We start from the raw sequence: 13,934 nt of genomic DNA on the forward strand, positions 1-13,934 counted from the left end.
GCAGAACCGCCTCCCCGGGTAGCTCTTGTTGGCGTTAGAGCGCTCTACCAAGACGCAGCTGTTTTATTTAGGTGCCCTAAACGTGCAGTTGGCTTACAGACGTCACCATAACAAGTTGTTTAGAGCGCGGAAAGGCAAAGGGAAGCGAAAGAGAACCAAAACACTGCATGACCACCTATCAGCCACGCAGCGCTAATCCCGCAAACGCCGCGGAGAAGCGGCGGCAGGCGGCGCAGCGATCGCGAATCTCGAGGCGTATAAGAAGAGCTCTAAGCAGTGCACCCCTGCATTCGATTTGTCCCCTCAAGGAGGAGCAATTTGCGACATCACCTTTATGGTCAGCGCTATGAAGTTTCTGGCCCTGCTGTTAAACCGCACAGCTGAGAGAGTGCAGAGCTGGTGGCGCTTCCTGCGCTGCCCTCAGGCAGGCCCAGTTTTGTTTCTTTGTGGCCACGTGCCGATGGCAAGCACGCTGTCTGAACATGCGCACACCGCTGCATGTCTTCACAAAATAAGGCTCGCCCGAGAACAGAATTCTCACTGATGTTGTTAAAGGAGCCATGAAGACAAAATACAAGTTGGGTTTATTGGAAAGACTGCTTAGTCCCGATAACAATGATACCAATATCATCGCAATCTTCGAAAAAATAACGGAGATATTAAAGAAAATGTGTGAAGCAGTCGCGACCCCCTAGCCAATTTCCCACAACTTTCCTATGACGTCACGGAACCTTGTTTGTGCGATTGGCGGCCTCCTAACTCACCTGTCACGACGACACATGACTGGATGTCTGTAGTGGGGCCTCTAGTTGTTCCATTTGACCGCATCACTTGAATGCTAATGTGCAGTTAACGCACTGAAGATTGTGTTTTATTGTTGGCCCGTATGACGTCATTTTTGCTGTCACTGTGGCGTCACTGTGGCGCAACACGTCACTGTGGCGCAAAATTTGAAAGTTTTTAAATACTTCTTGCTTTTTTTTTTTTTTTGTTAAAAAAACATATTTTGTGGCTGTAATGGAGCTGAGTGAGGTACTGAATCCTAGTTCTTTCGAATTAAACGAAGTTGTATTTTCTCTTCATGGCTCCTTTAAATGATGGTTAAGTATGCAGCAGTATCCTGCCACATTAATTGCTCAACAAGCATCGTCGCCAGCAATACTTCCTGCACGGAGCTCAATTGTATTGTTCACCGGCCACTCTGTCAGACTTGAGATGGGATTTCCAGATGCTTTGCATTTTCAGCAATCCAGCTGCTTAGTTAAAGTCGCCATGATTGGTTTATGGCTGATAAGCAGGGGCCTATGCTGCCTTTGCACAATGTTTAGCAAATCGATTGGTGCGGGAAAACCGGTTAATAAAAGCATTTATAGAGCACTGAACGCACTTAACATCTGACTTGCATTCACGGAGCGAAACATCACCATTTTCAGCTCTGTGCATGTAACGCACGATAAAAACTAGCTCATCGGTGTAGATGTGCTCCCCTATTTGGGGTCGTATCACTGTCCAAATCGTGACTCTGTGCGAGTAATGCTTCAGCTTTGGTATCTCTGGAGTATTTTTACGTTTTCGGGGTATTCATCTGCCAAAACCAAGCTGAAAATAAATACCTTCTTGAGCCAAAATCAAATTTACTCATTCTGGGCATGAGTGGATTGCCCACGTCTATGTGCCGATAGTTGCGTGGTTGCAGCAGTTGCACAACAGACTAGCTCCCACTTTCACCCTTGAATTGAATTTTATTTACAGAGCGTGGACATGAAACGTGAACGGGTGCAGAGGCACTGGGAGGTCCCAAGGTAAAAACCGCAAGTGAGACCTCCCATGGTAATTGTAAAAAAAAAAAAAAAAAAGAAATAGCAAGCAACACTGAAACACAGTGTCGGCCAATAAACGCTCAGCATAAAACAAAGAACGATGGATACAAAAACAAATATTACACGAAGAAGCAGGAACACTAAAAACAGCAAGGAATACTACAACAACAATCTATTCGCAAATTGGGATAAGAATGCTATATTCACGAAAAAAAAGAAAAAACATAATGCTGCAGTTATAATTCAGTCAGACAAAAGTGTCTAACAGGATAGTTTTTAGCTTGGATATAAAAACGCGTAGTGAACTAGAAGATTGAATATCAGGAGTTAGTGAATTATAGAGTGAAATGGCGGAGAATTGAATCGTATGCTTGCCGTAGTTAGCAGATTCTGGCGTGAAGCAAAGCGCGTTGAATTGAGATTAGAAGGGATGCATTCAGGGGAAATATCTAAAGCAATGTGATCGTAAAAAATGTTAAAAAAGAAAATACCGATGCTGTAGCGGTAAAGTCGATGTTGGGGTGCAACACGGAGCTGATAGAACAACGGGGAAGATTCTGCTTGTCGATAGGAAAATGTAATGATGCTTAACGCCTGTTTCTGCAGTGTCATTAATGGATGGTGCAATGTGGGTATGATACGTACCACGCCAGCAAGAAATTCAGTAATTTAGGTGACTGTGGACAAAAGTATAATACAAAGTTAGAAGAGCTCTAATCAAAACTCTGATGCCAAATGAAACTTCCTTCGAAATGAAGATTACGTGCTCATGAAATTTAAGGTGAGCATTGACTATTACCCCAAGAAAATGAGTGGTACGATGAAGTTCAATTTTGTCACCTGAAATATAGAGGGAAAGGATGGTGGAAATTTTTCTTTGAGGGGAACTGAATTAATTTCATTTGCCGTCTAGTGAATGAAATTGCTGCCAGCGTCCTTTATTTTTGTGGGGCGGGCGGGAACTGTACTGTCTAGAACAATTGAGTTCATTTCAATTCGAGCAATGTACCTACATTCGCTGGGAGGCAGCAATGCATCTGTACACGACCATTTTATTTTGCGGTCAAATGGAACGGCAGTCAAGTCCCTTGTGGTAAAATTCAGCAGGGCAGCATGTTATCCGTGGTATGAATTAGTGAGGAAATATGTTGCTTAGCAGAAATGTGCACAGCATATTTCCAAAGACCTTCAGGTCTGTCCAGGTGAGCGAGAGAACTCGCCACATGAAGTTTATAGAAAAGGTTTTACTTTCCTGCCGTGGGTATACAGATCGCTATTGAAAGAGAGGTCCACCTGTTGCGCACAGCTGCAGCTAGGCTTGGCTTGGCCTATTCAGGGTTCGTGTGGCAATCAGACTGTGATGATGCCTGTATTGGCACTGCATATTACGATACAAAAAGAGAGTGACCTTTTCTTCCACATTTTGCGCTAACAGTTATCTTGGTCATTTCTCTTCCGCATGGCCGTTTTTTTTTTTTGCCTTTCGGAAGGGTGGGGGAAAAAAACATTTGCTTTCCATCATCTCTTTCATGTTTTTTTTTTTTTTTTTTTTTTTTTTTGTGTATTACCCAATCAATAAATCAATCAATATTTTGCCTAAATGGGGACAGGGAGGGGGCAATGACTTGGGCCTTTACGGTGTACACAGTGAACATCGTCAGTCACTTTAAAAGTTAATTGACGGGTGTATGGGATTTTGCAAAATTTACTTTACGTGTGTGCAAACTTATGCAACGAGCATGTGTAAGGAGCAGCTGCTGGGTGTTTCCATCATTGTGAACTGCATGCTTGCTTCTTAATCATGTTTATTTCGCTTCTGCCCGGCTTGAAGGTGGACAAGGCAAGTGCGACGGTCAAAGCTGAAGCCGGCGTCACGTTGAAACGTCTCAACGAGGTAGAGCTTGCCCAAAATGGCCTGGCCCTTTCGAGGTATGTGAGAGCCCTCTCAATGGCAGCCATGTCGTGGCAGTAGCCACATTGGTAGTCGTGTTGTGCTAGAAAGCTGTGGAGGAATGCACCCTGGCTAGTTGGTATAAGCCACAGAATAGGGTGAGTCTAGCTTACGTTTAATGCAAGATGAAACGGTGTACATAACTAACCACTGTTATGGACAGATCATAGTGCTTGCTGTTCTAGAATACGCAATAGCTCAATGATAAGCGTGCAGAAATGTCACTGCAGAGCATGGCCAATAGTTGAAAAGTAATAGCTGCAGTTACGTGTTTAACCCCTTAAGTGCTTTGGACGAGCAGAGCTCGTCCTGCCCAAACTGTCACCAAACTGCTTTGGACGAGCAGAGCTCGTCTTAGCGGAATAGGTACTGCCCTATACTGTTCAGGACGAGAAGCGCTCGTCTGCGGCTTAGATTGCGTGACATCCACTAGATGGCAGCATTTACTCGACGAATTAGTTTTCTCCTGCGGCAAGGCGCGCTTTTTTTATGAAAATATGGCGTGCGGTGGCGCCGACCCATGCATAGCTGGCCCGTCAACTAGAAAAAGAAGCTGTTCATTTTCGTCATCTTCTTCAAGTGATGATGATTCGGATACAGATGTTTATCTTGTCTCTGGAAGTGAAGACAGCGATGACGGTGAATTGAGCAGCTCCTCCGGTGATGACAAAGACAGCGGGGAAGCGAACATCGCGACTGCTCGCGAGTGGATCCTGCTTTATGTGGACAATCCTCCTGTGAAGGCTCATCGCTTTCCATTCTTGGCCATTCCAGGCAAGACTTTCATATTGTCATCGCCGGGTGACATTATGGAATATATTCAGCAGTTTCTAGACGATGAACTTATATAATATGTGGTAGACAAAACCAATCGCAAAGTGGCTGAAAAGTTGAAATGCTTTCCTCCCAGTGATCACTCCCGCCTCAAAAAATGGGTACCAGTGACAAAGGAAGAGATGTGGGTATTCCTTGCACTCCTGCTATTGCAAAGGTGCTTAGCCTACACAAGTGAAGAAAGATGTGGCATCTGCAACTGTTCTATTTATAAAGTTTTTAATTTTGTTAGCAGCAAGTACCTGGTTTCCTATGTGTTCTTCAGAAATAAACTTTATTGTGTTGATTTGACTAACTGTGGGGTACAAATATTTTTTCAACATCGACTAGCTACTTTTTAGTACAATCAGATTCGAAATCAGCAATAAAAAAAATAGGCACTTTTGGTCGGGAAATTCTAAAAAAAATAAAGCACTTAAGGGGTTAAACATTTCTTAATCTGGTAGATGCCAGGCACTTTTTTTTGTTGTTGTTGTTGCATTGCGTGCTTTTTTGTCGTAAATTTGGGCCCCACACAAAATATTGGTTATTCGAGCCACTTCAAGACAGCTGCACCCGCATTATCAGGATGTAAGCGGGGTCAGAAACTTGTCTCTCATACATGTTTGTGCGTATGAATGCTGTGACAACCCAGTGTCAGGCATCATCGCCATCACTATAGTCCTTGGACATAATTTGTTGTGGAACCTTGAGCTCCCGTTAGGCCCATGTGTCAGAACCTTCCCTTGCCCCCTTGAGGTGTGGCTGTTCCCATCTGTCTACAGGAAGGTCATCTAATGCACTGAATCAAATTGCCTATACACTAAGAGTGTTGGAGCATACAAGGTGGCACATTTTTTATATTGCACACAGAAGATTTGTGATGTTTGAAGAATCTGCAGGAATTTCTGTTCAGCCGTGGCGCATCAATTTACTGGCACGCATCACGCCTGTGTGCATTTGCGAAACACCGCCGAAATAGTTTCGCGACCGGTCTGTTACAAGGGGTGTGGGTGGTCTGATGGGCATTCAGGAGCCGCTCTCTTTTTTTCCCAGCCTCGGCGCTGTTTCGGACATCACACTTGGCGGCGCCATCGCCACTGGTGTCCATGGTTCTGGCCGCAACTATGGCATATTCTCCACTCAGGTGTGACCTACGACTCACCTGTGGGCCCTCTTCTCAGTCTCACTTAGGCCTTGTATCTGTTAGATAGCTTGACTAATACGGGTTCCAGCTTAGGACCACTTTAACCACAAGGTTAAAACACTTCCTTACACATCTGATATTGCAGCTGCTGACCTTGTTTTCTGGTGTAAGCGTCGCACTGTTATGACGGCGGTACTGCTGCATACCAGTACTCCTTTCTTGAGGGTCGAACTTGTTCGCCAAATGCGTCCCCCCAGGGTCAATTTTTTTTATTGCTGGTCTAAATTCTACGAACGAATCTATATCGAGAAAAAAATAATCAATAAATGTTTTGGGTGACCGTAAAGTGACAAAAAAATTATTGTGTTGTTACATACATGTGTTTTATTATGGCGTTAAGCAAGAACAATTCTAAATAAAAACGAGAGTGTAACAAGCTGGCAGCTTTTGAGTGAATCAAAATCAGATAGACATCAGTTTCGCAGGCGCAAAAACCGGGAAGCGCCTGGAGGACGATACCGAAACCAGCCGCTGTGCGCGTGCCTGTGCACACCGGCGCGCGCGGCCAGATGCGGGAGCGAAAGACGGCGCACCACTCATAAAATAAAATAAAAAAAAACGAGAAAAGAGCCTCATCAGTTTCGCAAGCGATCGTGGTCTGTGGCAGGCGCAAGAACTAAGAGGCGCCCAGGTACCCGGTGGGCGATACCCAGCGCGCCCCCTCGTTAGCGGATGCGCAAGCAATAGCCGGCGCGCCGCTGAAGTAAATCATGAAAAATAAAAAGAAGAGCCATCGGCGCAAGAAAAAAAATTTGACGTATTTTTGAAGTGTGGCAGCACATGCCAAGCAAGAGAAGTTGGCGAAAAAGGCGCGCTTTGTAAAAATACAAGCGATGCCGTACATGTACGTCATTGACCATTTTGAAAGTGTTTGCCGATGCCGTACATGTACGGCCGTGACCCTCAAAGGGTTAAAAGAATTTTGTAGCTAAGTCAGCCTTGGCCCTTATAAACAGACCTTTCGTGGGAAATCCTATATTCTAGCTTCACTGCCTGTAATTTGAATAGAAACAGTGACTTTCGTATGTACGTCTTTGAGGCTACTATTCAGAGTGCTCTGAAACGGCCAGTGAAGAACCAGCGGCGAAAAAGTCGAGGGGCACTCGCTTCGCACGAATGTCTGGGTGAGCTCATCTGAATGCTTGCTGCACTGCTGTGCAGCAGGCGTTAACCAAGCGTCATCATGTGTCTTTATGCGTAAATGAGTGTGCGTCTGTGCAGGCATGTGTGTATGTATGTGTACAGGGTGCTGCGATGTGTTTCTTAACGCACCCGAAATTGATTCGGACCATCTGAGCTCAGACTTGGCACAAGGTCTTGTTGTTTTCTAGCCGGTGTTATTTAACGCTGACCACCCTTTCTCATTTGTCAGTGAAATTGAACCGAAACAGTTGTAGTCTAAGGAGCCAGTGTGGCGACGGCGTTGTTTGACATGTCATAGAATCGCAGTGTTGGTGCCAGACGAAATGCTTTTGTCCTAGCTCGCAAACTGCCGCAACCATTTTACATCATTGTGCATGTATTTCTGCACAGTCACCGCTAACCTGAGTTGAAGCACCTGGTGATGATGAAGTGCTTGCCTTGTGCACTGCGCTGGCTCAGTGGCTAAGGTGTTGTGCTGCTGAGCCCAGGGGCTCTCGGCTGCTTTCCTGGTGGAAGCGAAAAGTGAGCACTCTGTTCCCCAGGGGGCCAAAGTTAATCCGGAGCCCTCCACTACGGCACGCCTCGTAACCCTGGCATACCCCGTAATCATTCATCATGAAGTGCTTGCCACATGCAGAGATGCGGGAAATTGAAAAGAAAACAAAAATAATAATAATAAAAAATAACAACCATTTGTGTTTTCAGTATATAGTTGTAAGTGTGGTTTTCAAGGTTGAAAAGTTGAAGTGCAAATTGCCGGAAAAATGAATTCCGGTTTAATTTCTCTCTCTGATGGAATGGTGGGAACATAGAATATGATCCGTGCATGAATACAGGCGTATTCGTATGCACCCGATACACACAAGTCTTTATCAGCCTACCTCTCTTTTGAGTGAGGAGCAGGACCATCATTCTGCGACAGATACGAACAGACAAACGCATTGTTATCCTAGGGCCAAATCTAATTTGAAGTTTTTTACCGCGAAGGTTCTGGAGATGGAGATCGTCACGAGTGACGGCCGGAAAATGCGCTGCTCCAGGACAGAAGAGGAACAGGTTTTTCTGGCCGCATGCTGTGGACTGGGCTCCGTTGGCATCATCATCACGGTCACACTTCAGTGCGAACCGGGGTTCCGGCTCCGGGAGAACCGCTACGCATGCGAGCTTAGCCAGGTTTGTGAGGATTTCCCCCCATCCAACAGTGGCCTCATTACTCATCTCAAGATGAGGCTCAACAGTGTCGATGAAGTACTGCAGAAATGAAATTGCGATATTACTTCACCGTACATCTCAATCATAATCAGATCGCTTTTCGTATGTTTACGTTATCATTGCAGCAGCATTAATTGGCCCATCAAGTGCAAAAGCCAGCATTCAGTGTTTGTAGCAACGAAATGGCAGAGCTGTATGGCGCAACGCTTGCGAAAACACTGAATAGTTCATTGGGTGGAAAAGTCAGCGTCTGGCGTCTGTAGCAGCAAAATGGCTCCTAAACCTCTCATTGGCTGTGGTGGGTTCCATAGCGCCTCTGCACAGCAGTACGTACCGTAAGCGCTTTGGGGCCTGAAGCACCTGCATCGGCGGCGGCTGCGACTTCGGCACTAGTGAAAAGTGGCTGTCCATGCCAGTATGCCGCAGCACTTGAAGAATCCGATTGGACATTGATGCTTTCGCGTGCATAAAGAGCGTGTAGTTCTTCTCTGAATTTTTCTCGCTATGTTAATTTCTTGCCTTGTAAAGAAGTCGTAAGGTAAAGTTGCGGATTTCAAGAATAAGGGCTACATTTTACCGCGTGTACAAGAACAAATTCAACCATATAAATACATTTCCTCTTTGCGTGCACATTGATCTGGCTGGCTCCAGAAGTGAAAAAGAAATGCTTGCATATTGGACAACATTGGGAAAACACTGGAAGAAGAAAAAAAAAGGAAAACCCAAGCAGCAATGTTTTTAGCAAAAATAATCACGGTTTTCCTGTTCGCATTTTTCATATCTGATATCCAGCTACTTTATAGTATGTCTTGCAACTTCTGCTGGCACAGATGATGTAGACATTCGGGCTAAAACATAATATAACAGCTTTGCTGGTAAACGATCCCACATGGGAATTTAAATGTGGCGGAAATTTTTAGATTAGCATTTCTCACGTTTGGTTTGTTACAGCTACACCGATGGGGTGTGTCGTAAGTCCGAACAATGGTTAGTTTTTGATGCTTAAAAGAACATGGCAAAGCAGGTATAAAGTGTGTGCATTCTGCATCCGTTAGGTTCTGGAGAACTTGGACGTACACCTGCAAAGCTCGGATCACTTTCGGTGCTTGTGGTATCCGCACACCGATACAGCTGTCTGCTTCCATCTTACAAGGACAGAGGAGGTATGTGAGCACATCTTTGTCTCCACTTAAGGGTCACGCAGCTGAGGTTGTTTAAAGGAGCCATGAAGAGAAAATACAACTTCATTTAATTTGAAAGAGCTAGGATTCAGTATCTCACTCAGCTCCATTACAGCCACAAAAGATGTATTTTTAACGAAAAAAAAAGCAAGAAGTATTTAAAAACTTTCAAATTTCGCGCCACAGTGACGTGTTATGAGCGAGAATGACGTCATACGGGCCAACAATAAAACATAATTTTTAGTGCGTTGACTGCACGTTAGCATTCAAGTGATGCGGTCAAATGGAACTAGAGGCCCCATTGCAGACGTCCAGTCATGTGACGTCGCGACAGGTCAGTTAGGCGGCCGCCAATCGCACAAACAATGTTCCGTGACGTCATAGAAAAGGGGGTCGCGACTGCTTCACACGTTTTCTTCAATATATCTCCGTTCTTTGTTCGAAGGTTGCGATGATATTGGTATCATTGTTATCGGGACTAAGCAGTCTTTCTAATAAACCCAACTTGTATTTTGTCTTCATGGCTCCTTTAAAAGGGCCAAGGAGACAAAACACAACTATGAAAGAAAGATCCAGCGCTTGTTAAATTGTTCAGCTCCAATCCGGCCGCATTCTTTTTTAAACCGGAAATAAATGCGCGAAATATTAAAAACTTCTGAATTTTGCCCTACACGACGTCGGCAGTGACGCAGTAGAGGGAACACTCGAAACATAGTGGTCAGTGTGCGAATTGTGTAAGGAACAGAGGTCCAACCAGCACCTTTCACCAGACCTAACGACTGTTATTCGGATAAAGTGGTCTTTTTTTTTTTTTTAAATGGAATGAGCCGTTATTTTGTCTTCATGGCCCCTTTAAAAGGGCTTGAAGTGAATTTGGAACGTTTTCTCATAAGGTATTGCCGCAATGGATTACTAAGTTCTAGAAATGTGCGAGCAATGGTCTGAGTTTTTCAGCTGATTTGTGTGCATTTCGAAGGTGTTAGGAGATGCCGTCACCTTTGCACTGTCCTTCTAGCCTGTTTGTGGATGATGGCACGCAGACAAGTGCACAGCGCTAGGCGTTGCCAGCATAGAGTTTCATACTAATATATACTATAGGGAAATTTGGCGCCACTGTCTAGGGGAGCCGCGCTTCAGCGAGCGTTCCGTCATGTACCGAGCAGGCACATTCCACTTGTCCTTGGCATGGCTCACAAACAGGCTGAAAAGTGTCCTACGGCTGCAAAAATGCAACAATATTACTGCAGAAGATTAATAGAATTTGTTTTATCATTATAAAATTAAAACTACAGAAAGATGGATTTGTCAGATATTATTTAGAAGCTTCATACAAGATGAACAAAAAAACAATGTTACTCGTTTTTATTGATTTTGGCTTCAAGACGAAAAAGAAGCTATGTGGCCAACCAAGCCAAGGAGGCGAGGAACGTCGCTAGCTGCAATGGCGCCGCCCACAGCGGCCCGTGAATGCAGCGGCAGATTTCCCTCTAGTATGTATTAGTATGAAACTCTATGGTTGCCGGCATATGCACTCTGTGGTGAAAGAAACGAGAAGACCAGGCTATCAAATGGCCAGTGCGTGAGCTGCACTTGTGGCAAGCACGCGCGCAGCCCTAATTTGTTCGGGGGTGTGCTTCAAGAAAGCCCAGCAGGGAGTGTCCAGGAAGTGGGCAGGGGGCGAGTTGTCCTGTACAGGCACCAAGTCCCCCACCTGGAGGGGAACTGCCTCGTGAGCGGATCGGAGCAGCGGGAGGGAAGACCTGACGGGGTCGAGCTCGTCTGCGCCAGCGCCTTTGCCGAGCCACGGCTCAGCCGAATCCGCAGAGGGGCTGCTGATTTACTGCCGCGGCTTTGCAAAGCGTCGGCTGCCGAGCATTTCACGGAGTATCTCCTTGATGAGCTGAAATATTGCACGCCTTCTTCGTGATTGATGCATGCATGTCGTCTTGTCCAGAAAGCGTTCCCTTTTTGCGATTTTCAAGTGACCGTTTTGACCCAATCGGGGAAGCCCGCTTTCACGCACGCGCCGTGTGTCCAGAGCTTTCCATCCGACCAACCAGTCTGTGAAGGAATGCGTTACTCTCTTGACGGGACGCCATCGATCCCCCTGAGAAAGCTTTCGCTCGAAAAAGGGAGGGGGGAGTAGTTGTGCAAAGCTCAGCATTTGCCTTCTTGAGAAGTTCTTAAGCCAAACATGCCAGCAGTAGCCGTGAATCTAGCAATTTCATAGCTCAGTCCGGTGTAGTAGAGTCCACCCCGTCTCTGTTGAAGCAGCGAGATGTGATGCGGAAACTTCCTTCCAGGAGATCACCCAGCCCTCCCTGCTCGGCAGGCTCCACCGCTGGCTGGTGGAATATGCCTTTGGATATTATGGCATGGAGTTTCTGCTCTACCTCAGGTGAGAGCGTGTGCGGGGGCATTTCAGGGGAGGGGGCATTGCAAGTGGCTGTCATGCGGGATTTAGGCAGGGAGCGTGATTTGGGGCCTGGGCGGATGATGGAGATGCCCGAAGCAACGCACGCCGTCTGTGTAAACATTGCCTAACGTTTCGCCCGCTTTCAAATGGGAGTAGTAGGGACGCTTAGTTCAGACACTCATCTGCTGTGTGGCGCGCTCTCTTACGTCACTGCTCGCGAGTTGCAAACGCTGCACCCACTTCTACGGCGTGTGTCTGTCAGCTTGTCTGTTGGGTTTCGAGAGCCCTTTTGCTCATATCTTAGCCGCGACGAGGCGATAGTTCTGAAGCGCACTGGGGATCTCGTTCAACGTGTCGCTCGCTTCATATGAACCTGCTGCATTTTTCGTAAGATGACTGACGTAAGCGGAACTGAAATAGTGTAAGAACTTATTAATTGTCGGGAAGACAAATAGCAAACATAAAAACGATGTTTTCGGATGGTACAGGCATTATTTTACTGATATATTTCTTCCTGGAGGATTTAGTGAAGAAAAAATAGCGTGCATATTTTCTGTTCAAGTTGAAGAAACTGGTTATCACCGACCAAAGGTGCAGTTAAAAAAGGCCAAAAAGACATTTCGACTTCCATACGGAAGCCTTGTTCACTGCCTAGGCAGTGAACAAGGCTTCTGCATGGAAGCCAAAACGTCTTTTGAGCCTTTTTTAACTACACCTTTGGTCGGCGATAACCAGTTTCTTCAACTATGAATCTTTCACCCGACCAGGCGAGATTTCGTCAAACCTTAGATTTCTTCCTGTTCAAGCACTCACTTCTACGAATACTTTCCAAAAAATATCACGCGCTTGTAAATTTCAGGAGATTATAAAAAAACAAAAGGATAAGCCACGCTGTCCGGGCGCTTCAACAGTGCAGTCCTCAATGTTAAAACTGTGTACTGATGCGGAGTGCGAACAGCTCGGACAAAACACTCCCACTCAGAAAATTTCGGGGCCCGTGATCCCAGTAGGTAAGCGTGCAAAGCCGGCATCAGCCTGCGGCAGTACAAGTGGTTTTGCGTCAGCTATGGCGTGGTTGGTTTTATCGGCGACCCACCAAGACAGGCAGGCGTGGTGATAAACAAGAAGGCGTAGGGGCGCCGCCTGGGAAACGCTAGACAAACTGTCAACTGTTTTGCATAGTTTCCGAGAAGCGGCGCTGGCTGGCGGACATGAAAGCATGCAAGATAGCTATGGAGCGGGAAAGGGTAGGTAGGAGAGAGCAGCAGGAGAGTGGCTGTTCGGCCATTTTTCGCTCACGCGTTAGGCAATGGGTATACAGGCGGCGTTGCCTGGTGTTTGGCATTCTGTCTGGTTTCGCATGACCTCGCCCCAATCTCTGGCACTGGCCCAATTTCGCCAGGAGCCTTCACCACAAATTAAGAACATTGTTTAGCGCATGTTATTTTCTTATTTTTCTACTTTTTCAAATGCTAAGTGCATTTATCCGAGCAGAAAGCAGCACAGTGCAAGCTAGATGCCGTGTCTCGAGTGGCACTCTCCGTTTTTTGGTGAAGGTAGCAAGGTGGACCATTTTATTTGCTCAAATGTAGGTCTATTGGTGTTCATTGACTTGCTTAAATTCAGAACCTCCTAGCCGTACAGGTGACCCATGAATTGATGGCTACTTTAGGGCGGGAAGGGGGTAAACACAAATGCCAGCTGGCACCCTGTGTTGGTAACCCTGAGAGGGGAGCTATGACCAGCTTTTAATATGTTACGAGTTTTCTGCTTAGTTGGCTGTGATATTTGTGATCTTTTATGGTTAGGAAGTGTTCTATGCATAATCATAGGGCAGTGTTCAATTCCAAATGGGAAGAAACGAAAGCATTCCCTACAGGTAGGGCTAGCTGGTATTCAGGTAAGTACATAGTCATTATGCATGTAGACGTGAGAGATCCACAACTGCCCTTCGACCCTTTCTCTTCCTCAAGGATTGTTCTAAATCTGGCGGTAATTGCACAACATAACAGCCTGTTTCAATCACTTCAAGCTGCTGCTCTTGTGGGAGCATATGGAATGAAGCTATTAGTGATATGTTCATCAGGATCCCTCGTAGATATGTTGTCACGGTCAAAATCAGTGTGCGCCTTTGCGTGCATGCGTGTGTGCGTGCGTGCATGCGTGTGTGCGAGTGTGTGTGCGTGTGTGC

General features: G+C 45.9%; 1 protein-coding gene across 2 annotated transcripts in view; it reads left to right on the forward strand.

Annotated features, from left to right (window-relative positions):
- LOC144162672 (L-gulonolactone oxidase-like) overlaps positions 1–13,934 on the forward strand; it is a 31,789-nt gene that overhangs the window by 4,078 nt on the left and 13,777 nt on the right. For both annotated transcript variants that reach the window (XM_077693301.1, XM_077693300.1), the window contains 5 exons: positions 3,652–3,749; positions 5,641–5,731; positions 7,922–8,107; positions 9,202–9,309; positions 11,631–11,725. In XM_077693301.1, the coding sequence (XP_077549427.1) occupies positions 3,652–3,749; positions 5,641–5,731; positions 7,922–8,107; positions 9,202–9,309; positions 11,631–11,725 (578 nt within the window). The remainder of the gene's footprint in view (positions 1–3,651; positions 3,750–5,640; positions 5,732–7,921; positions 8,108–9,201; positions 9,310–11,630; positions 11,726–13,934) is intronic.

This window comes from Haemaphysalis longicornis, unplaced genomic scaffold (assembly GCF_048455015.1).
Source record: "Haemaphysalis longicornis isolate Haplotype H1 unplaced genomic scaffold, Haemaphysalis longicornis Haplotype H1 scaffold_12, whole genome shotgun sequence".
Taxonomy (NCBI): domain Eukaryota; kingdom Metazoa; phylum Arthropoda; class Arachnida; order Ixodida; family Ixodidae; genus Haemaphysalis; species Haemaphysalis longicornis.